Source organism: Dichotomopilus funicola (genome assembly GCF_033296635.1).
Source record: "Dichotomopilus funicola strain CBS 141.50 unplaced genomic scaffold C8A04scaffold_11, whole genome shotgun sequence".
Taxonomy (NCBI): Eukaryota; Fungi; Ascomycota; class Sordariomycetes; order Sordariales; family Chaetomiaceae; genus Dichotomopilus; species Dichotomopilus funicola.
In genome coordinates this window covers 38,652-64,949 of record NW_026944032.1, presented here as the reverse complement: position 1 = coordinate 64,949, position 26,298 = coordinate 38,652, and the positions used below count along the sequence as shown (strand labels likewise).

General features: G+C 53.3%; 8 protein-coding genes across 8 annotated transcripts; 4 read left to right on the top strand and 4 right to left on the bottom strand.

Moving 5' to 3' along the window:
• Window positions 1–99: 99 nt before the first annotated feature.
• C8A04DRAFT_26105 (uncharacterized protein) lies at window positions 100–669 on the bottom strand (the record flags this gene model as incomplete). Its single annotated transcript, XM_062779799.1, has 1 exon — window positions 100–669. One exon carries the CDS (start codon window positions 667–669, stop codon window positions 100–102), a length of 570 nt encoding a protein of 189 aa, XP_062639316.1.
• A 5,800-nt stretch (window positions 670–6,469) lies between these two features.
• On the top strand, window positions 6,470–7,860 carry C8A04DRAFT_10171 (uncharacterized protein; the record flags this gene model as incomplete). Its single annotated transcript, XM_062776490.1, has 6 exons — window positions 6,470–6,578; window positions 6,631–6,687; window positions 6,750–6,882; window positions 6,984–7,466; window positions 7,537–7,701; window positions 7,794–7,860. The coding sequence occupies 6 exons, from the start codon at window positions 6,470–6,472 to the stop codon at window positions 7,858–7,860; spliced, it is 1,014 nt and encodes a 337-aa protein (XP_062639315.1).
• A 994-nt stretch (window positions 7,861–8,854) lies between these two features.
• C8A04DRAFT_10092 (uncharacterized protein) lies at window positions 8,855–12,533 on the top strand (the record flags this gene model as incomplete). Its single annotated transcript, XM_062776463.1, has 7 exons — window positions 8,855–9,046; window positions 9,418–9,699; window positions 9,764–9,804; window positions 9,869–10,163; window positions 10,959–11,014; window positions 11,106–12,292; window positions 12,358–12,533. The coding sequence occupies 7 exons, from the start codon at window positions 8,855–8,857 to the stop codon at window positions 12,531–12,533; spliced, it is 2,229 nt and encodes a 742-aa protein (XP_062639314.1).
• Window positions 12,534–13,226: 693 nt separating this feature from the next.
• C8A04DRAFT_26101 (uncharacterized protein) lies at window positions 13,227–14,723 on the top strand (the record flags this gene model as incomplete). The annotated part of the gene is made up of 2 exons (XM_062779798.1): window positions 13,227–13,503; window positions 13,540–14,723. 2 exons carry the CDS (start codon window positions 13,227–13,229, stop codon window positions 14,721–14,723), a joined length of 1,461 nt encoding a protein of 486 aa, XP_062639313.1.
• A 727-nt stretch (window positions 14,724–15,450) lies between these two features.
• Window positions 15,451–16,561, bottom strand: C8A04DRAFT_35245 (sedoheptulose-1,7-bisphosphatase; the record flags this gene model as incomplete). The annotated part of the gene is made up of 2 exons (XM_062783097.1): window positions 15,451–16,307; window positions 16,369–16,561. The coding sequence occupies 2 exons, from the start codon at window positions 16,559–16,561 to the stop codon at window positions 15,451–15,453; spliced, it is 1,050 nt and encodes a 349-aa protein (XP_062639312.1).
• A 905-nt stretch (window positions 16,562–17,466) lies between these two features.
• On the top strand, window positions 17,467–18,871 carry C8A04DRAFT_26099 (uncharacterized protein; the record flags this gene model as incomplete). The annotated part of the gene is made up of 2 exons (XM_062779797.1): window positions 17,467–17,946; window positions 18,011–18,871. 2 exons carry the CDS (start codon window positions 17,467–17,469, stop codon window positions 18,869–18,871), a joined length of 1,341 nt encoding a protein of 446 aa, XP_062639311.1.
• Window positions 18,872–19,060: 189 nt separating this feature from the next.
• C8A04DRAFT_10144 (uncharacterized protein) lies at window positions 19,061–19,999 on the bottom strand (the record flags this gene model as incomplete). The annotated part of the gene is made up of 1 exon (XM_062776480.1): window positions 19,061–19,999. One exon carries the CDS (start codon window positions 19,997–19,999, stop codon window positions 19,061–19,063), a length of 939 nt encoding a protein of 312 aa, XP_062639310.1.
• Window positions 20,000–20,307: 308 nt separating this feature from the next.
• C8A04DRAFT_10118 (uncharacterized protein) lies at window positions 20,308–21,782 on the bottom strand (the record flags this gene model as incomplete). Its single annotated transcript, XM_062776470.1, has 3 exons — window positions 20,308–21,204; window positions 21,272–21,479; window positions 21,559–21,782. The coding sequence occupies 3 exons, from the start codon at window positions 21,780–21,782 to the stop codon at window positions 20,308–20,310; spliced, it is 1,329 nt and encodes a 442-aa protein (XP_062639309.1).
• Window positions 21,783–26,298: the final 4,516 nt, after the last annotated feature.

Below are 26,298 nucleotides of genomic sequence, written 5' to 3'. Positions count from 1 at the left end.
TCCAGTCTTATGAATCGTCCCCCGCCCCCGTTAACCCTGGCACCATCCTCCCATCCTCTCAATGGTCCCATCATTCTGTTTCAGGTTTCGTCCTCCTCTTTACTGTTCCTCCTTCAACGGCGCGTCGCGCGAGCCGTGGCGCTTGGGGGGCCACGCAGGGGGCTCGTTGCCGCCCTGACCGGGCCAAGCGGTGGGCCAGGCCGGGGGAGCACCGCCGTTACCGCCGCCGTTGCCAGGCCAGCCGGGCCAGCCACCGGTGGGCCAAGCCTGGCGGCGTTCGTGGTGGCCGTGGCCGCCCCAGCCGGGCCAACCACCGGTAGGCCGAGCTTGACGGGGCTCGTCGTGTCCGTGGCCACCCCAGCCGGGCCAGCCACCGGTAGGCCAAGCCTGGCGGCGTTCGTGGTGGCCGTGGCCGCCCCAGCCGGGCCAGCCACCGGTCGGAGCAGGACCTCCGGGGCCTCCCGGACCGCCAGGACCGCCGGGGCCACCAGGGCCACCGGGGCCCTCACCGCCAGTCGGGAAGGGGAAGGGCGGGACGGTGCCAGTTGGAGTGGGCCACGAGGGCAGGTTGGTGGCCGTCGGGGTCGGGGCGTCGCCGCCGCCTTGGGCAACGGGCACGGCGTTGACGGCAGCCGCCGCGGCGAGAAGAGTGACGAGAAGGCGAGTCATGTTGATACGTCGGCGAGAAAGAAGATTATTTTCTTCTTCGGTTCAAGAGAGTGGAGTTCAGTTGGATGTCGTCTGAAAGAAGGACGCTGAAGCTGTCGTCGCTCAGATCAGGGATGGATCGGGGAAGAGAAAGTGTGTCCGAAGAGGTTTGAGATTCAAATTATATACCTATCCACGGCCTTCTGTCAACGGAGGTTAGCCACCCGGACGGCATCTGGGAGGTCGATCTTGAGTCCTGGCTCGCATGTTGCCCCCTGGGGGCGTATTTTTCCAAGCGACTGGCTGTCTGGCGTGGTGCGATTGTCGGGCCGGATGGCGATGGGCCACGCCAGGCACTCCAGGATGTCGATATTGATCATTGCCCATCACTTTCCACGAATCGACGCGGCGGACATATTCGGTGACATCGCCCTCGGCACTGAAACTGTAGGCCACCCTTGCAAGATAGGGAGAGTGTAACGCTCTTTGCCAACCAACAATGTCCAGCGTCATGGAAGCCCCGGGCGACCACCGACATCGAAGGCCTGAGAAGGGCTCGGAAGACTCCGAGCGGCTCGGGGGCTTGTGAAGGGCCCAATATAATCGGGACGTAAGAAAAGCGGCCCCATGCAGCGAAGAAATGATGGAGGAGGGTGATCAACGGCACTCCCTAGTGTACTATGTACCAGGCGCCAACACCACAGGCGGAAGAATCAGGCAGTCGCTCAACCTGTTCTCGGAACGACCGAGAAGGGTTTGCCTCTCCTGCCAGCTCCCACGGTTGGCAAGACCTGGTTGTCTAGCTTGTTCTGGCCCTCATGATTCATGCAACTGCGGCTTCCCGACGATGAGTTTCAAGCCGTCTCTTATTGCGCTAGTTAACGTCCGTACAATTTACAGTAGACGACAGCCGTTCCCGCAGACCTGGTCAGCCACTACTGGTGGAAAGTGCGGCGCGAAACTCAAAGCGCGCGCCGTGGCAGCAATTAATCCAAAGCCTTCACGCCCCCCCCCTGCCCACTTTTATTCCGGTATTTGGCCTGACGATCTCTCGGCTGTGGATCCTGGTTCCTGGCCGCGTTGACGGGATTGTTCCTTGGCGCGGTTTTAGCCGAGCGTTCACTACCGGATCCTTTACCAGTTCGAGAAGAGGGGGGAGGGGCCAGAGCGGCCAAATTGACGCCGTTGCTCGAACACGGATATGTTGGACATTGATGAATTGGCATCGAAGTTTTGGAAGTCGCTTGGAAGCAACGAATTCGGTGGAGGACATCGCGATAAACAGACGCGCAGGGGGTGACCTCGGCCTTCCTTGCAGACCATTTAGCCTTTGCCGTCGCTTGAGACGGGATGTCACACAAATAAATGATTCAAAACCTCGCACCCAACGACGAGCAAGTTCCCTCGATGTATCGACACTGAGGGACTGAGAGACCCGAATATCACTACCTTTGCGGGCATGTTTCTTGGGCTCGGAAGGGCCAGACTGCGGTAGTCTGTCTGGCGGATTCACATCCACGGACGAGCTCGCAACCGCCCTCTGGTTGATCGCTCGACACCAGGGTGCCTGGGTAATCAGCTTAGCGTACCACGTCGGAGTGTCGTCGGAGGGCCTGGCGGTGCCGACGCGTCGACTGATATCAGCTTCGCCCACGATCCGGGTTGTCTTGATGCGATAAATGGTCTGAAGGCGGGACGATATGGCGTGAGGTCATGAAAATAATGATAAACGGGGTGGCGGGCAGGAATTACGCCTTGGGAGATAATTACGGTTCCCAGGTTTCCAGCTTTCGGCTTCTCTATGCTTGGCCCTGCCTAATTCTATGATTCATGCGGGCGGAACTAGCTGGGCGCCTCACGGAAACGAATCTGGCGCCACCAACGTTAGCACACAAGGTTGCGGATTTCACCACGCTCCGCGCAACACACCCTTTCGTCGTGGGCGCGCACACAAACAAAGTTGCGTCAACGCTGATCCCAGAGGTACATAACCGCAAGCGAACCACAGGGGGCCGGTAGGAGCGCAGCCATTGGCCCGCATATCTTCGACATTTTTCAAGATTACCACGGTCAGATCCAAATCCCGATCCCTATGTGACTATGTCCGGCCGTCGTGAAGGTGGGAGCCGATGAAGAACCCGTTATGATGTGCCGTTGAACATTATTCTGCGCGGCGGGAGGCGGTTGCTGCCGGATGCCAACCTTCTGCGTTTGGTTCGTGATCTTCGTGCGCTTTCCCATCGTGGTCCTGGCTTGCAGCAGGCTGATCGATTCGTGGGTGCACATCAACCCTTTGAAGGAATCTTACCATCTCATCCCGGTCCTTTAGGTCCGAAAGCCAGAGATAGATAAGATCTCCGAAAGGCTGAGGTTGAATGCGAAAAAATCGTGGTGCCCTCAGTTTCCGAGGCTGACCTCTTCGTCTGGTATTGTCCCGGGCGAAAGACCGCGGTGTGGGAGAAGATGATCCGGGAAAAAGGCGGCTGTCAACGATGTCGTACCAGGTAGGGCTTTTGTTGCCTTCCACATGTTTAGCCTCATCAGGCATTTCAAGTGAACCAAGGTAGACAATGAATGGGTACCTTTGACTGCAAGGGCTGGTTGGTGATGTGGTGATTGCACACGCTGAGAGGGGGGCAGCAGCGGGTAAACGAGCAACATGATATCCCGCTCCCATTAATTGTTTTGGTGGACTGGCGAAAGCTCCTGTGCGGTCATTCAAATGGAAGGACCGGCTGAAGTGGTGTTTTCGAGCTCGAAAGGAAAGGGCAAGGGCGATGAAGCCACTCGACCGCTCTGGTCAGGGCAGGGGCCTAGAGCAGCTTTCCACCAGCTCGCCACGCCCCGTTCCTTCCTTTTCCTGTATTTTCATCATTTTCGGTCCAAGATCGATGAAAAGCTTGGAAGACTTGGTTGTATGGAGACGGGAGTTGTCCCGTGTGATCCCAGAGGGCCAGCCTCGAGACTGGAGCGGAGCAATTCCCGAGGCCATCGGCAAATCGAGCTCTTATGTCATGTAATTAGGTATGTATATAAATCGCTTGGGCTACGAATTATCCGATAATTCCCGACACCTTGTACGGTGTTTTCAGTCCTCCATTTTGTAACCCCCCTTTTTTTCTTATGCCGACCGGAAGGAACATCCACCTGGTGCCAACTGTAGGCACAAATTCAATCCTGTCACACAAGCGCGCCATCCTCGGGGCTGTCGTTTGGTCGGTTAGCACTGATCGGGTGGGTAGCGCAACTCTCTACTCCGGACTTTTGACAACATGGCCTGTTCGAAATTTAACGATTAATCATACGTTCCTACTCCTAGATTGTTGCCATAATATTCCTCAGCCGTGATCTTGCGGCCTATTCTCCCGAATTATACCTCGCGACCATTACACCCCAGTGCTCCCTTTCCCTCTTTTACTTTGAACGTTACCCCCTTTCCGGGGTTGACCATTACTACCTTACCTATGATTGACTATTCTCCATACCACACTAACTTAAGCTTTTGTTATACATTGTCTGCAAGCATTGGTCGTCCGTTAAGTGATGTGGGGAATTTGCCGCCAACATTGAATCCGTGACGTCGACTGTTACTAAGTTTGGCACCTTTAATGTGTTTTAGGGAGGTGGCGGGTGTAGTCCTACTTGGGACAGTTATCAACAACATAGGGTGAATTCGGAGATACTGCCCGATGGATTTAATCGGTTTGAAAACTCGGGTCACGATTGATGTTGCAGCCGATAGTGACAATACCTAGGTACCCAGAGTAGCAAGGGCTTGGGAATACGAAAACTTTTGAAACACACTTAGAGACCGTATTCCGTTATGCAAAGCTGCCATAGTCTGCCTGGAATATAAATGTACCCGATATAGATAGGTAGGCTGGGTATTGGTTAGCACAACGGCTCGGCGTAGCTTAGTCCTGGGTCCAGACCACTCCCACCCATTCGTCATTTCCATATATTGGACCCTACCTCATACGTTGCGATCTAGACCCTTTCCTTTTCTCTTTTCTTCTGATTTCTTTCATTCTTTCATCCTCTTGTATGTCCCAAGACCAGTCCTTCACCTGTTGCCACGCCCTTTCGTTGTTGAATCTTCCTACCTAGGTGGGTTGTTAGTTTATTCTTGTTTCCCCATGAATTTTCATTCCCTTTTATCCCCAGGTAGCTCACCGTCAGAGATCCAACACAGATGGACACCTGATGTGACGTTCTGGTCCTAATATCCCACTTCACAGAATAATAGAGCCTCATGAGACAGGACATTTCAGTAACTGTTAAACCCGAAGGCACTTGGCCGCTCAAGTCCCCTTATCATTACATAGTACCTGTCAGACACGTTACAGCGCATTTGGCTTGAAGTGCTCTGGTTGCACTTCTGCAGATGAGAAAATAACAACAGATGCCACTCCCAAGCTGTGGTGGTAATCATTGGTCAACTCCGGAGCCTAGCCAGTGTCCTCCACGGCGATTGATACTGTTGTAAAGAGGGTTTAATGGGCTTCGGCGCTACCGGATATTTTGTAACGTTGCGAATTCCTCGGGGTTACCTACGGTGAGCTGTTCAAGTGGCCGCTCCTTTGGTCAAACATCGCGGCCGAAACTCACCGGTCCTGAAGACACTCCATCGCAGCAGCGGATCAAACCCCATAATCAGACGAGTGCCCCGGGTCAGGTTGCCATCTCAATGATCTCCCCGCGCCCCCCTCCACAATCATTGTTTAAAGATAGCAAGATCTCCCCAGGGTGTTGGGGATCGACAGGAAAGGCCATGTGCGATTTATCACCAGGTAAACGTGGTCCATCAGGCCTGCGCGTGGTCATTGGCCACATCGTTCTTGTGATAGGGGGATTTCACTCACGCTACCCCAAAAAGTTGTTGTCTCAGGATACAACCTCCCCCTCCCTCCCATTCCGGAATAGGCAGCTTGTTCGGCCCGTTACCGGCCTGTTGGCGGTTACTGGCAACTGCCCCTTTTGCACTGAAACCTAGCTGAGGAACTCAAAGAATGTCCAATCTAGATAGCGTTGCATTGTGGAGGGGAGAAAGTCCACGGGTGGAAAATTCTCAATGGAGCTTGCACACGACCGATGCGAATAGAAGTTTTGACACCTGGTATAAAACCGACGGGTTAAGCCAGGGTCATCTTGTTTTGGGGTTCTGGATTGGTCTCTAAGTTATGGTATCTCACCTGATTAATTAATCACGTTTTTCTATGTCTCAACAGCTGTACAGAAGCAGAAAGCTCTCAAGACAAGAGCACAAGACCGACAAAAGAGTGTGGACAGTGGATGTGACCCTCCAAAGCATCGTTGTATCGGATTCACCAGGCAGCAACAAACGCCCACCGACAGCCCCTTTGTCGAAGCTGTTGCCTCGCTAACGAGGCTCTTTGGGTACCTGCATTTAGATTACCCAGGGGGCAGCCTCACAGCTTGATACCCCGACCCACCCCAAGTTCCTTTCCCGCTTGACATTGGCCCTTTTGGCGGCCTATGACTTCTGTCATTTGCGCGAGAGGGACAGTCGTGTGGACTTGAAGGTGGATCTTCTAAAAGTTCTTGTTCCCGTTGAAGATGGAACATGTCCGGTGTTTGCAACGTCGCATACCAAGTCCTGTGAAAATGGGCCACCGAGGGATAGGGAGAGGTTGCAAATCGGGTGACCTTGCTGTCGGTCCAAGTCTCTATAAGACTGACTGATGTCCGGTCTTGTAAAAGGGGTTACGTTGGTTGGGTGTTGAGAAAGACAGTAGTGTGTAAAGGCCTTCACACCTGGACGATTTCTTCAATTCATTCTTGTACCTTACTTCTTTGTACAATGATTTCACAACGTGTTGTTGCGGCCCTTGGTGGCCTTGCTGCGAGTCTGCCTGGTGCTCTCGCTGGCTTCAATCCGTCGGCGACGGACAACATCGCGATTTACTGGGGTAGGTCTACGGTTTGCCATGATGTCTGAGCCTTCTCGCTGACTTGGTAAAGGCCAGAATTCAGTTAATAAACAGGGTGGCCAGCTGCGTCTCGCAGAGTATTGTGCCGGTAAGAGTTCATCTGCGCTGCTTAGGAGGATTGTGATTCGTAAATTAACACATGCCTCTTAGACAGCCCCATCAATATCATCCCGTTGGCGTTCCTTAACGTGATCAAGAACCCGACAACGGTGAACTTTGCTAGTGCGAGCGACAACTGCACTGCATTCCCCGACTCTCAGCTTCTCCGCTGCCCCCAGATTGAGTACGTAGCCCTCCTTCGATTTCCCCTGAACCCCTGATCATGATCCCATCTCAACTCTCACCATCCTACCACGGACTAATACTGACGTCGCAAACAAACAGAGAGGACATCCAAATATGCCAATCCCTCAACAAGTCCATCCTCCTCTCTATCGGCGGCGCCACTTACACCGAAGGAGGGTTCGCCTCCGCCGAGGAGGCCCAGACCTGGGCGGCCACCATTTGGGCCATGTTCGGCCCGGCACCACCAGGCTTCACGGACGACTCTGACTCTGACGTCCTCCGACCGTTCGGCAACGCCACCGTCGACGGCTTCGACATGGACCTGGAGGCTTCCTCGGCACACATGGCCGAGTTTGCAGGTGCCCTGCGGTCCAACATGGATGGCAGCGATGCTGGGAAGGCCGGTCGTAAGTTCTTGCTGTCGGCTGCGCCGCAATGCCCCTTCCCGGACGCTGCGATGGGTGAGATGTTGGATGCGGGTGGCTTTGATTATGTGGGCGTGCAGTTTTACAACAACTACTGCGCTGCGTCGGCTTATCAGAGTGGCGACCAGGAGCCTGGGCAGTACAACTTTGAAACCTGGTACGTCTACCTACCACACGTCTCCTGATATTCGAGACGGGAATAACGGGATTGCTGACCTCCATGACAGGGACGAGTGGGCCAAGAACGTGACCACCAACCCCGGGATCAAGGTCCTGGTGGGCTTGCCTGGGAGTTCTACGGCTGCCGGTATGGGGTATGTTGAAGGAGAACAGCTGCAGCAGATGCTTGCATACTCCAAGAAGTTTGAGAGCTTTGGAGGCGTTATGTCTTGGTAAGCTTTGCCCCTTTTTGAGCCTTCCACCCAAGCTTCAGGATTTCCTGGGCTGTTTCACAGTCTCGAAGGTGATCGCTAACGAATAGCAGGGACATGTCGCAGGTGTACGCCAATCAAGGCTGGCTCGACAGCGTCGTGTCGGCGTTGTTGGGTTGAGTCCGAATTATGACCGAAATATCGCCGCCTCGACTTTCTAAGCTGGACTTTTACCTTTCGACTGTGTTATATTTTTGGTTCTTGGGGCTTGGATACACCAGGAGGCAACTGGGGCCCCGATTATGGTCTCGCGTTTGCCTTACCGGCGATGCCTGAGTATTGTTTATTCGTTTATACTTCTTTTCTTGTGTGTACATACCTTATGTGCCCATGTGTATCTGTCCATAGCTTTTGCAACATGTATATTTTGCCATCTAAGCATTGCCACCGCGTTGAACACGGCTCCAAGTTTTCCACTGCCTTGCCAGGGGTACCCCTAATATTGATGTTTGGTGTCATGACCTTGACTGGCTTCGGATTCGGTCTTGGCTCCGTTCGAAACAAAACTTGGGTATGATAATTAGAGTCCAGAACCATGAGCCTATCCACAAACAAGTAGAGCTGGAAACGGCCGCCCAATCATGACCTTCACCGTGCGCCGTCCGTGTTGCGCGTGGGGCCGTCACGACTGACTCGGTGATGTTGTGGCGGGTGACCACCTCTAGCTATTAGCTCTCGCCGAAAATGAGGTCATGTCGCCACATTCGCGCGCGCCAGAGCCTTCGAACAGCCACGGTGGCTTGTCCCAGCTGCCTTGTGGTTCGGCTTTCGGTTTCGAATCCGAGAGAAGAGAAGTAGAACAGGCCGCCGCTGATGCCGCTATGGCCTTAACCGTTTCGCCGTTTGCCTTTTCACACAGTCCGTCTTAAATCCCAAAAGCCCGGCGCCACCAGTGGCCTCTATGGCGCTGAAGCTCGAACCTGCTGCTGAGACGAGAAATGACGGCATGGATTAGAATAAAAGGAGGTCGTCCCCGTTCACTCTCGCACTTTGGCAAACAGCCTAAGGCTCATTCATTCGACGCAGGCTGGGACACGATACTTCTGGGAAAGCGCGCTGGTCGCAGCTATACTTATTTCGTTTTATTCTTTTCTCGATGCCGTTTTAAGTAATCATGACAGGGACGCTAGTCCCTCCTTGGTACAAGGAAGAGCCTACAACCAGAACTGGGCTATTAGTGGCGGCCTTTTTCTTCGGGGCATCTGTGGCTGTCGCTGCCTTCGACGTCACGAAGGCTGTCCGCCAGTCTCACCGGTCATGGCATCGACGCCACCGAGCGACTACCTACGTGGTGATGTTGTGGGCTGTGATGGCTACAGCTCTAGCTGCGGCCGTATGTAGCTGGTTTTATTTGTTGGGGATGATCCCACCAAGGTATTTATCTACTGTTACGTCGAAGATGGCTTGAAGAATACCTGGCTGATGACTTTGGAACGCAGTATATGGTACTTTTTAGGGCTGCGTACGTTTTCTCACCCCTGACGGCAGTACCCCATTGCTTTCATCTTGCTCACAATATGTATCCAGTTCTTCTATGGGTAGTTCAGGTACGTTCCCTTTCTCCAACACTTGGCAAGCATTCTCGTGCAGGTCGTGATTCTAACGACGTGACAGACACAATGTCTCATCCAGATCCTTGCGAACCGAATTTCTCTCATCATGTACAATCCGAAAAAGGCAAGACGCCTCAAATTGGGTCTCCTCATTCTCATTGGCCTCGTCAATATCAGTGTCTTTTGCATCTGGATCCCGGCTCGGTTGCAAATTAACGACACCTACATGCGAATCAACTATGTTTGGGATCGGATCGAAAAGGCCATTTTCGCCGCCATCGACTTCTGCATGAACGCCTATTTCATGTGGTTGGTAAAATCGAAACTGGTATCCAACGGGTTGACGCAGTACAACCGCCTTTACAAATACAACCTGGCGATGGTTACGCTGTCCATTTCTCTCGACGTGGGCTCCCCGGAACATTGCTTACATACCTGGTTACCTGGCTAACCAAGAATCTTGCGACCAGGTATTACTCATTGGGCTCATGTCTCTTAAGGATGATGCAGTGTGAGTCTCTTTGCAGCTGAAGACCGGGTCCCTGACTCACGGTTAATATGTGTTCCTCCACTAGATACGTCCAAGTCCACCCGCTCATGTACTTGGTAAAGCTCAATATCGAAATGAACATGGCTGAGTTGATCGCCAAGGTGGTGAGACGATCCCAAGACCAGCGCAGTACGCTCCCATCGACGGACATTTGGAGACCATATATCGGCATGGGCGCCTTCGACCGCGAGTGGCTTGGCAGCGCGAAAGACTTCATGATTCCGTCTGGTGGCGAACCCGGAGATGGATTGGGTGGCGGAAAGGCGCCAGGGCAGATGATTGACCTCAACATGGACATACTGAACGAATCTGGCCAACGAGTGGATGAGGAGGGCGCTTCATCCGGAACACAGGGGGGTCAAGATGTGGATAATACACCTCGGGATGGTAGTAAAGAGTTCTCACGGACTGAGAGTATTTGTGAGAGGGAGCGGAAGGATAGTGGGAAATCGGGATTCTCTGTGTAATTGGTGTTAGGCATTAATTACTACTAATCGTGGAAACACAAAAAGTGAACTAATGTATAAGTGTCAAAGTGATATCGACAGCCACAATTTAGTTGCTTTCCACGTTCATGATAATTGAGGGACCTATCCGTGCCATCCAAATAAACCTAATTGATTAGAAACCGGAAATTTATTAGTGAAGAATTTGCTAAGATTTTGTCCCCCCCTTTCTTCTCATCGGTCCTTGAGGGGCCTAAAGTTCAAGAATGGAACAGGGTTAGGGTTAAATGCCAGCCTTTTGGAGACATGAACACCAGGATGTCCCACTTTTCTCAACGTCAGCTGCCTTTCGTCGCAACACTCCTTGAACTCCAAAGTCCAAACACATTTCGTCTAAAATTATCGGGAGATTGTGTGCCCTTTGCCATGGATAGTTATCGGGATTCATCGCCTCAGGGCCATGCACGGACAAAATCAGGCATAAAAGGCAAGTGCAGACGAAGGGGATAATTGATGCAAGGCGGATCTCGGATTCCTTTGTGCGATGGTGGTTCAGGTTGAGGGTCTCAACTGGACGGTCACACGCCCGTGGCGGGTGTTCCACGTAAACGAGTGAAACCATGGCGCTTTAAGAGGTTTGATTTTCATGCAATCAAGGCCGCTAATAAGGAAGGTTCAATAGCCACACGACCCCGCTCATCGACCAAAGGGCCACTTGATGACGAGTGAGTCGTACTTTCCCTGTAGCATCTGATGCCGTCCTTTACAGCACCAAACACAACCATCCCACTAACCACAGAAATCGTTTTTCGAAAGTGGCCCGCTCGCATCACCGTTATCCGCAGACCAGGTCCAGCGCACGCTTTCACTTCGGAGCCATCCTCGGAGCCCCGCGCCCGGATCACCCATGATACCACGCTCCCCAGCACATTCTCCGGCGCCCACCGGCAAGCGACTGCCTGGAATGCCCTCGCCTCGCCATGGCCCCAAGGACTTTTCCTATCTTCTCCGGCCCGAAATCTACCACCCGCTTACGCCGCTCAACATCCCCCCGTCCTTCCGCAATCCGCCCAACCCACCGGCCCCGGATACCCCGATCCCGGACCTTCTCGCCCGAGGCCACTTCCGCGCGGCCGCTATCGCCGCGACCCAGACCCTCACCAACAACACCGTCGACCCAACTGACCACGCCCGGATCTTTGACCTTCTTTACACTCGCCTAGCCTGCCTAACCCTCATCGACAGCACCGCCCTAGCCGCACAGGAAGTCAAAGCCCTCGGGGACCTGCACTCAGCCTTTTACTACGTTCTTTCTTCCGACTCGACGCCTCAGCAGCAACAGCAGGAGACGACCATAACCACCACCGACCCCCCACCTTCTCCCACTCCTCAACAACAACAACACCTCGTCCCCTGGTCGCTCCGTCTTCTCGCCGTCCGCCTCCAAGCCCTGGGCTTCGGCGACCCCCGTCGCGCCGTCATGTCCTACTACGAACTCGCGCGCGAGGCCCGCACACGCCTGGCCACCGCCCGCGCGGCACACGACCATTCGGCGGCTGAAGTGTGGAAGGAGCGGCTGAGCGATTTGGGGGTGAGGGTGGCTGGGGCGTTGGTGGAGATGGATGATTTGGCTGGGGCGGCGGTGCATTTGGGTACGTTGGGGGATAGGGGTATGCGGGGGGAGAGGGGGGAAAAGAATGGAGATGGGATGGTTGGGGTGAGGAGGGCGTTGTTGTGGTTGCATTTGGGGGATGTGGAGGCTGCGAGGGGGTGTATGGGGATTGTTGATGGGGACGGTGGTGAGGGGGGTCAGGAAGGGAGTGGGGGGGTTGAAGCGAAGGTGGTGGGTGCTTTGTGTGACATGGCTGATGGGGCGTATGAGAGGGCGTTGGGAAGATGGAAAGAGTTGTGGGAAGAGGTGGATGATGAGATGGTGGGTGTCAATCTGGCGGTTTGTTTGCTCTACCTGGGCAAAATGCAAGAGGCAAGTCACTCCCGCCTGTGTATGGCCTCCTGTCCATAGCCGTTGGTCGCTAACTTGGATACTAGGGCAAGGAGTTGCTCGAAGGGCTTGTCGACTCCGGCAGGTCTTCGCACACCCTCCTTTTCAATCTTTCGACCATGTACGAGCTTTGCACAGACCGCTCAAGGGCTCTCAAAGTAAGCCTGTCTGAGAAGGTTGCTGCTCGGGGTGACCGCGTTGAGGGCTGGGAGAAGACAAATGCCGATTTCAAACTGCAGTGAATCACCTAGGTAATTCAAAGTTACAACCCCCTTTTCTAGTTTGGAGACTTTGCTTTATATTCTTTGCATTTCAACCCGGCCGTACCCTTGCCTCTGCCTTGTTGGCCTATTGGAACCCGTTCCATTGTGTCGTGGTTCCGGAACCCGATAGAAGCTCAAGAGTGACGATGTGCATGTTCCGACACGCCCTAATGAAGGCTCCGCCGCACGACTAAGCACACACTATTTAATTGAATGTATTGTAGCTTTTGAAAATTTCCTCATTCCCTTTTTACGATCTTCTCCCCATGCGTTTGCTCGCCGGCTGAACAAATTGAGGGCTCAACACCAAATCTGGCACCGTCCTCGTCGCCTAAGGTAAGCGTCCACAGTTCCTCGAGAAAGCGTCTGTTTCCTATCTTCTGATACTGACGTTAGAAAAAACGGCCATTCAGGTCGACCTCACCGCTCAGCTTTGTGGGTTGACGATCTGGATCCCTTTCAACTTCGCAACGGGTATTGCCTCAGGGTTGACTCCCAGTCCATGACCTTGAAGAGTAAGTGACCGTTTGAGCCTTTGAAGTTGTGGGTAGCATCCTTTCAACAATTCCGGAGTCAGTAGTGATTAACGTGCGATTTGATCAGAGACTGCAGAGTTAATGAGTTCCTTCGCTGTTTTTCATATATCGTCTTCATTCAATCTTATCGGATAAGATGGACGCCACCGACGAATCCCCTGGCCTCTTCAAGATCCCTCGCCACATTCGCGAGAACATCTATCGGCTTGTTTTTGGCAGCGGGCCCAAGCACCAATCCGAGTACATCGACCGGATGGGACCCCATGTTCCGATCAAAGACCTGGGTCTCTTGAGTGTTTCCCGCAGGATTCATAAGGAGGCTATCGCAGTTCTCTATGAATCAGTCGATCTTGGCGCTGATGCCCAGCTGGCATTGAACTATGTGCAGTTCATTCTTTCCAAGCGCAGGGAGTGTATTTGAAGCGTCACCATCTACGACTTCTGCCAAGGCAGCTGCAAGTCTTCTGGCGACTCTATCTACGGCCCCTGTAACTGGCACCCGGTACTCGAGCTTCTGGCAGCATCTGCCGCCCCCATATCTCGCGTCAACGTTGCCTTCGATGGTTGCAATGGTGGAGCGCTCTGGGCGCGTGACCCTCCTCCTCCGGACTCCTGTCGCCTTCACTGGGATTTGGACCAGGCTCTCTTCTGGACTCAGCTGCCAGTTCTCTCTTCCTCGGCCCAGATTTGCTTCATCGATCCTTGTCCGGAGTACTTCATTACCCGTCTGGCCCAGTATTTCAGGTGGGGGATGAAAGGAAAGATCTACATTGGCGGATACCGTGGCTGTTCTGTCTCCGCCTTCATGGGCAAGCTGATTCGCCCTGAACGGGCCGAGCAGGTGGTCGCGGTCTTTCCTCTTCTTCGGTTACCAGTGGAGATCCGTCACAGGATCTATAAGTACGCCCTGAAGTGGGAGTATCGTCCGTTTTGGCCTATTGCCCCCGCCACATTTAACCCAGGCATCGGTCTTTTGAGTACCCGCAAGGAAATCGCGAAGGAGGCGAGGCCGTTCCTGTACCGCAGCCTCACCATCCACGGCGGTGTCCCTCTCCGAGATCTGGACACCTTCGGATCCAATATCACCCTCACGCGCCGGTTCAACATCCAATTCTCGTGCTTCTGTGAATGGAAAGGAGACCTGGAACACCAGAATCACACTCTCTACGATGAGCATATAGGAAGAGTGTCTGCATCCGGTGACCCCTTCGAGGACCCCACAGTCAGCTACCCATTTACCACAGTTGAAGCTGTCAAAGGTCAATGGGCCGAGGCTCTGAAGCGTATCCAGTCCCTGGAGGCTAATGCAGAGGTGGCTGTCATCTTTCAGTCTTGTTGCCGGACCGCTAGACCGGCGATCCCTCGGGGAGACGGCGGGAGTGTCAACCTTGTCGGCCCCAAGATCCACAGTTACGTTTGTGCCTCCCTAGAGAACCACTTCACCGACATTCTATCAGCTGCCTGCTGCCACAGAAGCATCCAGCAGATTGCGCTGTGGGGAAACGTGCCCCCCAGTCTCGCCATGCGTCTTCTGGCCCTACCATCGACCCCTGACCAGTCCGAGGCCCCCCTCTACCTACGCGACATGAGCGACGCCATGCGCAATTACATCGGCTGTGTGGAAGAGGTATAGGATGAAGAGGCCAGTGAGAGGGCCACGAAGCTTTTATATTCGCAATATCCAGTTTTTTGGGAGCATCTTGTTCCGTTTCCGAATCGCGTGCGATATCCTCTGACGACCTCCGATGCGCCGCATTTTATCTTGGCCAAGAAGGGGACGGCGCGGGACCTGTGGATGGAAAATGCGATGGCACAACGGGAGGTGTATGATCCTCTGATGATGGGGTACACCGAGGGAGAGTTGAGTCGGTGCAGGTTGGAACTGTGGCGGAAGTACCTGGACTACGGCGTTGAATGCCTAGATACATAGCCATACCCTGATGATGAAATGGGATTTTATTTCCTGACCCGGACAATATGGGATAGGATCATGGCAACGAGGGCCGCGTTCAGGATGATGACATCAATGACCCCGTTCTGGGGTAATTGATCGTAGCAGGGCTCAGGCGGGACTCCTTTGATGCTTCGGAGGACCAGCTTTCGGAACGCAAAGGCTAAGAAGGAGCAAGGAGACGTTACTCGGGTGTTTAAAAACGCGGCTTGGGTTGCTGTTATTATTTGTAATCTCAGTCTTGTAACCAATAAACCATTGCTACTATTGTCTAGTCAAGTCTGTGTGCTACAACATTCCCATATTTTTTCCTTCACAAAAGCACGCCCGACACAACAAGATCTATAAAATCCCTACAGCTAGTCAACCGAGCCAACAGGAACCCCCCACCCGGTCACTCTACCCCGCCTCAAGACAACAACGTCTTCACCACCTCAACAACCTCCTCCCTCCCTCCACACAACAAGCCGCCCCTCTCCCCACAATCCTTCACTTCCCTCGCCAACACCGCCGTCCCATCAACCGGATCAACCGCCGCGCCCCCAGCACACTCCACCACCAACGCCAGCGGGCACAACTCATACAATCTCCTCAACTTGGGCTTACTCGCCTGACCTCGCGACCCATCCCCGCCAGCCAACACAGGACTCACGTACACACCCTGCCCCTGCACCAGCATATGCACGATATCCGGCACCAGGCCGCCCGCGTAGCGGAGCGTGTAGCGGCGTGTGATGAAGCTGGTTAGTAAGGTCATGTAGGCCGGGTCATCGGCTGCCATGCGCAGGTTGGCGGGGGAGAAATATTTTGACCGCGGGGCGAGGGTCAGTGTGGGCGCAGTGAGGTGCCATTTGGTTGGGGTTGTTACGGTAGCGCTGGTAGGGTTGGATACTGCCGGGCCGAGGGCGAGCTCGAGACAGGTTTTGGGGACCGGGCTGCCGGACACGCGGAGGGCGACGATGGCGGTGGTGCGTGGGCCGAAGACGCCGAGGATGGATACGATTTGGCGGGTGGCTGGGTCTTGGTTGAGTGCGGAAGGGCCGTCCCAGAGGGAGAAGATGGCGCCGACCGTCCAGTTGGCGGAGATGATGGAGCTGCCGTCGAGGGGGTCGAAGGCGAGGGTGTATTGTTCGGAGGAAGATGAAGTAGCGTGGTGTTCTACCGCCTGCTCGATGGGGTCTTCTTCGCTGCTGGCCGTGACGATGCTGGGGCATTGGGCGATGGTGGCGCGGATGATGTTTTCGGCGATGACGTCGACGTTGAGTTCTGGGAGACAGTTGGTTAGTATCTGATTCAAAACTCAGCTCGAGATGGGCCACAAAATTACGGTCATCGCCAAAGGTGTTGGCTGTCCCAGCTGCAGAAACTTGATGGGAGTTGCGCAGTGCCTGTGCAACATCGGCTATGCTTTGGAGGAGGTTGGGTATGACAGAATGGATGAGAGCGTCGCGGGTTCCATCTTGTGGGAGGATGGTCCGCAGGTGGTCAATTGCGGAAGCTGTTGCCTCTTGGTTACTCATTGTCAATAAGTACCGAAGGCCCAGTTCAGCGACTTTTAACAAGACTTTAGAGCTTAGAAAGTACAGATCGTGGGTTGGTCGTTGGATCCCAAATCTTCCACAGTTAGTAGGGGACTAGATGCGGTGGTAAACTTCAATGATAATTCTCGTCGAAGATATTGCACCCTTTGGAGGACCGCAAGGAGCTTTTTTCTCTCGAAGTGAACGCCAGACGCGATTTGACCCCGCTGCATTTTGCTCATAATACCCAAAAATCCAAAAAGCCCTCTCATGACCGTGGTAGAACCCACCTTAGGGTTAGGGTTTAACTACTTGCCCCTGAAACCAGCGAGGGCCAACGACGGGAGTATAAGAAACGAACAGATTTTAACAAGATTTTACATCCATTCATAGTATACTTGTGGCTCTGTAGGGGAAATAAGTGCTTACAGTCAGAAGGCATTACCGAGAGAGCTGTGGGGATTCGAAAAGCACAGCAGGTGAATTTATTATTCACGTTGCCTGTGGATATTTGGGACGAAGGAAGCTAAATCAACATCTCTTGTGTTTACGCACAACATGATGGAAGGTCCAAGGACAGTGTATGAGTTCTAGGTTTAGCTGTTTTCACACGGCTTCTTGGTTGAGTACGCTCTTGCACCTGATGTAAATCCTAAACTATCCCCCCTTCAAAACCGAAACTTCCTTTCTTCTTGGAAGAACTCGGCTTTAACATTTCAACCATCGAGAATACTTATCAGCCTATCACGCCTAGACTCGGCCGCGGCATCGTCAAAAATATTTCACTCCTGGTAGTCGGTTAGGCAAAATCTTGCGAAAAGTATTAGACTTCTCTTTTTCCCTTCTTTGGCTGTTTTGAACCATGATAAATGGTCGCTAATATCGTCGCAAAACAGTATCACCAAATGTCGGGCATTCCTGGTTCTGGCCAGAAGAGGCCGCGCTCTTTGCTAGAAGAACAGGGCGTTACTCATCCCCGACCGAAGGTGTTGCTCATAGAACTTAGCACGATCATTGAAGGCAAGGCCGCCTTGGTCGACTGCCTTCGGATGGCTCTCACCAGCGTGCTCATCCAGGAAGAGATTCCCTTGTTCACCGGCGAAGAACTGTACCGAGAATGCTACCTGTCGCCGCTCGTTTTCGACATGATGAAGGACATGGGAATACGCGAGCTTTCCGACGACGAGGAGCTTACATTTGCCAAGAAGTACTTCGAGAGCTGGCAGAACGCAGGGTTGCCCCTCATGACTCTTTGTAACGGCGCTAGAGAGTTTCTGGAGGCTGCAAAGGCCCAGGAGTCGATCAAGGTTGCGATCCTTAGCAACAATGTGCCTGTGGCCAAGTCTGTGTTGGAAATGCTAGGCGTTGAACACTTGGTCGACAACGTAGGTCAACCCCACACATCCCTTCATATCTGGACGTTGTCTAACGCTTCTTGTCACAATCCAGCTCATCGAAACCCATTCGTATGAGGCTCACAGAACCACGGACGGAGAGTCCAAGGAACCTGCTTTCTACTTCTGGTCTCATTGGTACCACGTGGTGGTCAAGTGGTTCGACCGCATCACTGGCGGCCACAATCTAATTCTGACCGACAATATTGCGATGGATGCGCCCAGTAGCCAGAAGGACGAGCACATGAAAGATGACTCCAGCACCGTCGTGACCACTGTTATTGCGCACGCCAACCCTATTAGTTCACAAAAGAGGGCTTCTTCCCTCCACCCCAGCGAAGTCCTTCTTGTCTCTCGAGCCATTTACGACTTCAAGATTGTGGCGCACAGCGGCATGCAGACTTGCTGGTTACACGACATTGACGAGGCAGCCGATCCCGAGACAAATGCGGTGGCCGTCAACGACAGTGCCGATACTAGCAAGGCTAGCGGCGGCAAAACGCCCCTTACTGTCCAGCATCTTATTGCTGAGACCAATTGGTCTGAGCAGGAAAAGAAGGAGAATAGGTTACGCCGAGCACAGCAGTACCGTGCCGCGGTCGAGAAGATCAAGTCGGAGGTTGATTTCACCTTCTCCGAGTTGGATGAGTTGACAGCGTTTGTCTTTGGCGCCGACGATCGGTCCGCTACTGCTAGCCTGCGTGATGACAATGAGGGTGAGATTGGGGTTGCGCCGGTTGGGGTTGCGCAGGATCAGCAGGTGGTGGTCAAGTCCGAGGAGGATGATGGCAGTGTGATGGGCCTGAGTCCGATCAAAGACGACCAGGTCGTGGTTATTGAGGACAATGACAGTGACGACAGCGACGATGAGGTGCTCTTCATCGGGGAGACTAAGGTCGTGACCGTCGTGCCATAAAGGGCCAAGATTAGCTCGGATGGATACGGAAGGTGCTTTTCACGATGTTCGTGCTTTCACATCGCGTCTTTCTTAGATCAGCGATCCCGGTCGTTACCGAGGTAGTTCACTTCGAAATCGGGGGATCTTGAGAATCGCTCGTTGATTTTACCATGAATATTTATGCCCACAAACTACCGTACCAGAGTGTCATGCCAATGTAATATTAGCCGCGATAAACTCATCCAGCGTTGTCAACTTGTACGGGATCAACTCTCGCATCTCCTCAACCAGGCTCTCCGTCTGTGGACCGTAATACCCATATTCGGTACAGAACTTGAACATCTTCACCACCGGTCCCCTTGCCGATGGCGGCAAAAACCCCGCAAACTGCTCATCTGTGATCTGAACATACCGTACTTTCCTCTCCGTATGCTTCGTCAACTTCTCTGCCAGCTCAGCAAACGAATGCATCCCACTGGCCGCGTACAATCGCTTGCCCTCGAATCTGTCCGGCTCCACCAGGATCGCCCCAACAAATTTCCCCATATCCCCGACCACATCAAGCCACGGATACCGCCGGTCCCTCGGGCACATGTTCGCCATGGTATAAACCCCAGGGAGTTTAGTGCCCACCATGCGCGGCGACATGCCGCCCCCAGCAAAATTCTGCATAAACGAGCCGGTCGCCACAAATGCGCTCTTGATAGGGAGTGAGCGGATATACGCTTCGACCTCACCGCGTGCGTCAAACGCCGGCACACAAAGCTTCCCCTCGCTGATGACCTCACTGTGCACCTCGGTGCTGTAGATGATATACTGCGCCCCCTCAGCAACCGCAGCGTCGGCGGCGGCCTTTCCTTGGCGCACCTCACGCTCCTTGGTTTCGCTGTGGTAGGTGGTGACCGTAGAGATGAAGACTGTATGAGCGCCTATGAACGCCGTGCGGAGAGATTCGGGGTCATCGAGGTTGGCTTGGGCGATTTCTGCACCCTTCGCACGCAGCGCTGCGGCTGCGGGTTGTCTTGGGTCGCGTGTAACGCCACGAACTCGGAAGCGGGTTGATAGGTCAGGGTGGGAGAAAACGAACTGGGCGACGGAGCCGCCTTGTTGGCCAGTAGCACCAAGAACGACAAGGATTTTGCTCATATTGTTTGATGTTGAGGATGCCCGATGGGGGGTTCATGAACTGGGAGAAACCATACGCAGAAATGTTGAATGAGTTTGGAATGGGGCTGTCTCTCATTGGCGGGATTAGCGCAGCCGCTTCCTTTCTTGGCTTAATGGGTTGTTCGCGAGCCAGACTTTCAACGTAAGGGGAGCAATAATTGCTCCGGTGAGGAACGGGGTAAACAGGGCTACACGGAGACAGCAGTCCGATTCGGAAACCACACACCCTTTCCCAATATTTCATGATGTAACAGAACCGCTGGACCGTTGGACCGTGTTTCGCCATCTTAATAACCATGCCCGCGCCGACTTCGACCATGCCGATCGCCTGGATGTGCATGCCTACTGTTTCGGTGGTGCCCTGGCCATCCATAATCCCCTTGGCCGTGGCTCTGGTTACGATATGAATAATTCCCCCGTCCTGGTGGACGTGAATCCGACTCCTTAATCGGTTCCTCTACTTCCACCTCTTGCTCTTCGTATTGATCTTCAAAATAGCGAGCCACAAGGTTCTTTTCATTGCGGGCTTCATCCGCATCGAAAACAAATCGCTGGGTCCCTTCGCTAGCCGCCCTCTTACGTTTTGACGAGCCACTGCCGGGGGCTGATGAGTTTGTCGCCGGCGAGGTGGCCGAGCCGGGCGTGGCAGATTGTGTTTCCAATGTGTCTGACACGCACCGGTCACACCAACCATGGTGACGTTGACGCTTTTCGTTCGTGAGTAGATTGTTAATCTCAATCTTGACATCCATGACCTTTTGAACCACCAGCCTCGGCCCAACCTTGGTCGATTTCGGAAATTGCGTGTACAGGTCGAGCAAATCCAAAATCGTCTCGAGAACGGGTGCACGGCGAGTATGCCAAGCAGGAGTGTCGCGAAACTCGGCGACACGCGCGGGGTCGGTCTCCAGGAGTAGAGCAGTAAGCTCTAGGACGGCTAATACCAGGGTGAAAGTAGCCTGCTTCACAGGCGCAAAGGTTTTGTAGAGGTCGATGGACATATCGTACGCGACCCGAAGGAACTTCTCGCCCTCCTCCTGCGCTGCCTCATCGTTACGCGGAAACATCCTTCTAATTATCTTCACAAGAAGCTTCTGTGGGTATTGGACGCGGAAATCGAACCCTATTGTTTCCAAGATGTGCCGCTCTAAACCGACAGTGAAACGGGAGGGAGCTTCGAATATCTAGTGCCTTGTTAGCTTATCCTAGCTATCGCCATCCCAGTACTATCCAAGTAGCCTTAATATTCACCTTATCATCCGGTGTTTTGTGATCGTGAGGTTGTCTGAGGTTGTGTGCGGCGCAGAGAATATCTTTTGACTTCTTGATGGTGTCTTCGGCCTTACATGCTACAAAGAGCGTTGCCAGCGCCACATCTTCGTAATTGTACTCGTTGCTCGGGAACCGCACACGGAACTTGTGGTAATAGACTGCCGCTGTATCAAATGTCTTCACCGGCCTAAGAAAGCGTTTGTCAGCAATGGTCGGTGCACAACACAGGCAAACAAAGGGAATGATCGGTGAGGGGTAGCACGAACAGTTGCAGGCTCCGTCGGACGCTGTCAATCAGCTGTATACCTTTCAAGCGGTACCCGTCTTCGCGGGCCTCATCATATCCAATGTGCTTCAGACTTTGCCGTAGTCCTTGTTCCGAGTTGTACTGCGAGGGGATCACGGACAGACCCGAGGGGGGACCGGCTGGGTTGCTTGCTGGAAGAGCCCCCCGGCTCTCGGGGACGGTTGGCTTTGGGGGCGGAGCCATGGCGGCGCCGGCCGGAAATGTCGTAGGAATTACCAAGATCCTCTTTCGCTCGACCGCAGGATACAGCAATGCCGTGGTTGGAAGCGGTTGGAAGAGTGGGCAATCGGGCGTGGCTCTCGTCCTTTAATGGGGCCTCGCGGTCGGGATTTGTCGCTTGTCATTGCATCGTGCCTCGCAAAATGGGTGATGGGACGACTGATTCAGCGAATAGCGGGTCCGGCGACGGCGATGGTGGTTCACGGTTGGCGGAGCGGCGGGGAGGATACTATAGTCCGCCGACCTGGTGTGGGATGTGTTGGGTGGATGAACTTTCCAAATGGGACGCGTCGTGCGTGACTCACAGTTTTATCTTACAATACGCACTGTATCCGTACTCTTCCAGTGGCGCCCCACCTTGGTCCCTGTATTTATTTGTACATAGTATTATTCCCGTCACACGTCTGCAAAGGTTCAAAGCCCAAACGGCACGCCTGGGGAGTGTCCAGTGCAGCTAGTGAGTATTTTCCGGAACTGGACAACCCAACACCCTTCGGTCACAGTCTTAGCTTGCCTGAACGATCAAAAGGAAGCTTCATAACCGCCGCTTCCGGGCAGAGGCGCTTGATGGTCCCAGGTCCATTAATGGGTGACGGATGGGCTCGAATACACAGGCGTCAGCATCGACTGGGAGATGCCGCGAAATGGGCGGAATTCAGGCTGGGTTCACATAAAGTTTCATACCCAAACAGTGGGCGATAATCTCACGGGGAGCATACAAGGTCCGGATTAAGGTTTAGCATCGTTAAACCTACTGATGAGCCCACCCCTTCATTAAAACCTTTTGGGCCAACTTAGAGAAAGTTGGTACCAAGCACGGTGAGCTAGAAAATGGATGATAACGGGGTATATCAAGAGACCAAGGCCCAGAGTGGCCGCTAGGGTGAAACGTGTATTTTGGACTGGCGATCGCCACACGCGGAAATGGCATGGATGTGTGTTCTCAGCAACTTATGATTTATCATTTCTTAACTTTGTCCGACCCTAAAAGAGATCTCACATCTCGTATGGTGACTTTACCACCCGCCAATCGTCCGGATCCAGCTCGCCTCCGTGCCCCGGTCGAAACTCTTTTTGTTCCCGGCAATAATTACCCCACCACTTCTCAAAGGCCTGTCGGTTGTACAGCAATGTCGGTGCAATTCCTCTCTCACCAAAAAGGTCCAGTATGTAGCTGGCGTACATCCACACGCCCTCGAGATGGTGCGGCAGGAACGGCTTCTTGTCCTTGCGCGCGACCGTGACGGTACCGATATGGGACTGCCATTCAGCCGGCGCCAACCCATAGGCGAGGTCGATGTTGAGATAGGTGATAATTTGGTTGTCGAGGTCGGGGCGGTAGGCTGACTGCGTGCCGTCGCGGCGGATGACTAGCGGGATCCCAATGACCTCTGAGAGAGGAGTGACGGGCAGCGAGAACCGCGATGGTTGGCGGGGATTGTGGTCGCGGACCAAGGCGGAGTTCTGACTTTGTCCATATCGCATCGGACAATGACAGCCTGGACTTGGGCAGGGTCCGAAGAGTTCTGCGTTTGTTGTGACGCCATCGGAGTGGATGTGGACGACTGCAAATCTTGAGTCACTTGAGTGGTTGTTTTCGATGCCTGGTTGGCTTTGGGCGCCGGCGGCTGGGGAGACAACACGTCAGGCTCGGAATCCGTGTCTATGTTGTCCCATTTTGAGTAATCGATGGGTGCCATCGTTGCCGAACCTCCACAGTGGTCGCTGGTCGAAGAAGGGGGTTGATCGTGGGAAATCAACAGTCGGCGTGGAAGCGGAAAAGGAAATGAAGACCGTTATTTGTGCGCCTGGAGGGACATTTATGCTCCGAAAGGCTTTCCCCAAGCTCAGGCCCTTCGTTCCTTCCTTCCTGCCGTCGATTACATCCCATTGGACGCATCAGGGTCTTCTTTATCATTTCTCCGTTTGCCTCAGGTGGACAAGCCTGTTTGTTGTTTTTGGGCCGTGATTAGTCGGAAGCGAAACAAAATATCGTCGTGATCACAATCAAGGTGCCCCCAACCCAAAGACTGTTGGGGTACAACGGAATGCAAAGTAAATGTGGCGATAGAGTCGACGGTGAAGCACACTTTTTGCATGCAACCGAAGTTGGTAATTACACACCCAAAGTGAATTATATGATGTTTCCTTCCTTTCCCAACCAATTAACACCCAGAACTAGATCGTAGGCTCTGCGTCCATGTCCGTCCGAAAGTCTCCTCGGTGAGAAAATACCTGATACTTCACCCTTGTCCTTGCTGTCCGCGGTACAATGGGAATAAATTCAACGTTTCCTTCATCATCCAACTCCTTGTTCGCCTGAAAGTACGCTATAAAAGGGTCGCTTTCCGTGCCTGGGACAGAGCAATCGACTGTAACGACAAGATCCCACGAATCGTTGACAGAATTCCCCATGTAACCTTCTTTGACTTCGAGAAGAAGGGCGTCAGATCGTTGACAGGTATTGGCGGCCATTCGTGCAATCTGACGAGACACGGGATGACCACCTCGGCGATTAAGGTCTTCCTGCTTGATATTCTCGCTGAGATCCGGGTTGAAGTGATGCAACAAAGGTCCTGGCACAGACACGATGATTCGAAGAGGACCTGATGCGGGAAACACCTTGGGAACCACAAGAGTAAGGGTCGTCATTTTAGGCTACAGCGTACTGTTGGGGGGTAGTTTTTCCGGACATGCCGGTTAACGGCTGTCGAAGCCACTTTGTCAGTCTAAAAGCGTACGTATTGGGTAGGTAAATTTGGAATCGGCTTGCGTCGTTGCGGCTCTCAATATAAGATGGGAGTGTGAATCGATAGAAAAGTACCTATACACTCTCCCCCGACTATAAAAAGGAAGCGGGGTATTAATCCAGCCCCTGCAGACACTCCATTTTCACCTGATCGTGCCGTCTCTAACACTAACCTTTCGCGCTTAGTTTTCCAAAACGGCCTTCGGCACCTTCATTTTGCGGGGGTACGCAGACACTACAGTACATATCATCATGTACCAACTGTGTAGTGGAAGTAAGGGGTGGTGTGGGCGGTGAAGTCGGCGGCTGAGTCGAATCTACGACTGAGTGCAGGGGGTTCGAAACGCGAAAACGAACATCAGTCGAATCATTCTCACGATATCTAGGAGCCTAACACTTGCATCAAACTGTGCAGATGATGGTTATGGAAACGAATAACTGGCATTGGGACATATGCGGTGAACGTCAGGGGGAGAATCATAAGGAGCCTCCTCGCGTACACCATCCTCGGGATCTAAATACGGGGCTTATGGTGGCCTTAATACGCATTTTTGTAGGATATGTTATTCCTCTGCCAACGTTATATAGGCACTAGTTCTTAGGTCTTCCAAACTCACTGTCTCAAGGCGATGTACAGTAACTGCAAGTGAAAGTGTGCAGCACCCCCCACTGTGAAGTACGGGATCATACATCACCAGGCTTCTCATGATCCCCTCCGAGCAGAAACCTCCAGCGTCCGTCGCATACACAAACTATATAAGCTCCCAATAAGTATTCCGGTCCGGATGACGCATTCAACACACCAAGCCGAAGAAAGAAGTTCAACACCACCAGCACAGAACTGGGCTTAAATCACGCCAGCCGTGTCGCCTGTTACCTAGGTATTTACGATAATTACACCCCACAATTGGAACCACTCGACCTGTTCATCATTGGGCCATGGCTTGACCCTAATCGGGATGTCCAGTTCGTGGACTGCACAGTGTAATTATATAGTCCACCTCCCGGTAGAAAGGATACTGTTTGCCTTTGCCTTTGAGGTACTTAGTGGGCAGTTTGCTGACGAGAATACGACTTCGTCCCGCATGGCCGAACGTCGCGAGGAAGCAAGCAAATGTAGGCCCGGTACATAAGTTAACAACAATCTCTTCTCACGAAACATTGCATCTTCGGCATATGCTGTCAACTCGGAAGAAACCAAAGTAGTATGGATAAGATCAACTTCGTTGAAGTATGTGAGGTAGTGGGAGTGTGTTGGTGTATGACCTGGCCTTCTGGGAACTGAGTGCATGATGGCAATGCCTGGGTCTCTTGGCTTCCGTAAGGTAACCCCTCTCTTCCGCCGCCGGTCTGTTATTGACCAATCCCTAGGATATAGCCGGTAAGCGGAAAAGAATGTTCGAAAGTTCCTCAAAGCCTGCCGCGAGTGGAAGTCGGAACCCAACCGCTGCCTTTCCTCCGGTCTCGAACCTACATGTGCGTTGGGTACCAACGCACAGCGGAGCCTGGAGGGGAAGCGAAAGCCGGGCTCTCCACGAATAGAGCCCAATCCCGTCTTGGGCGGAAAGAAGTAACCAGCCTCAGCACCAGTGACCTTGGAGGGTTCAAAATCCAGCTGCAGTGACTGGCCGGGGTGGATCTTCCAAACTGCGAACGGGCAAAAAGCATGCGAGTTCGGTCTTCCCGGACCATCGCGACTCGGGGACGGCCCGGCCCGCCTGAAACGTTGAT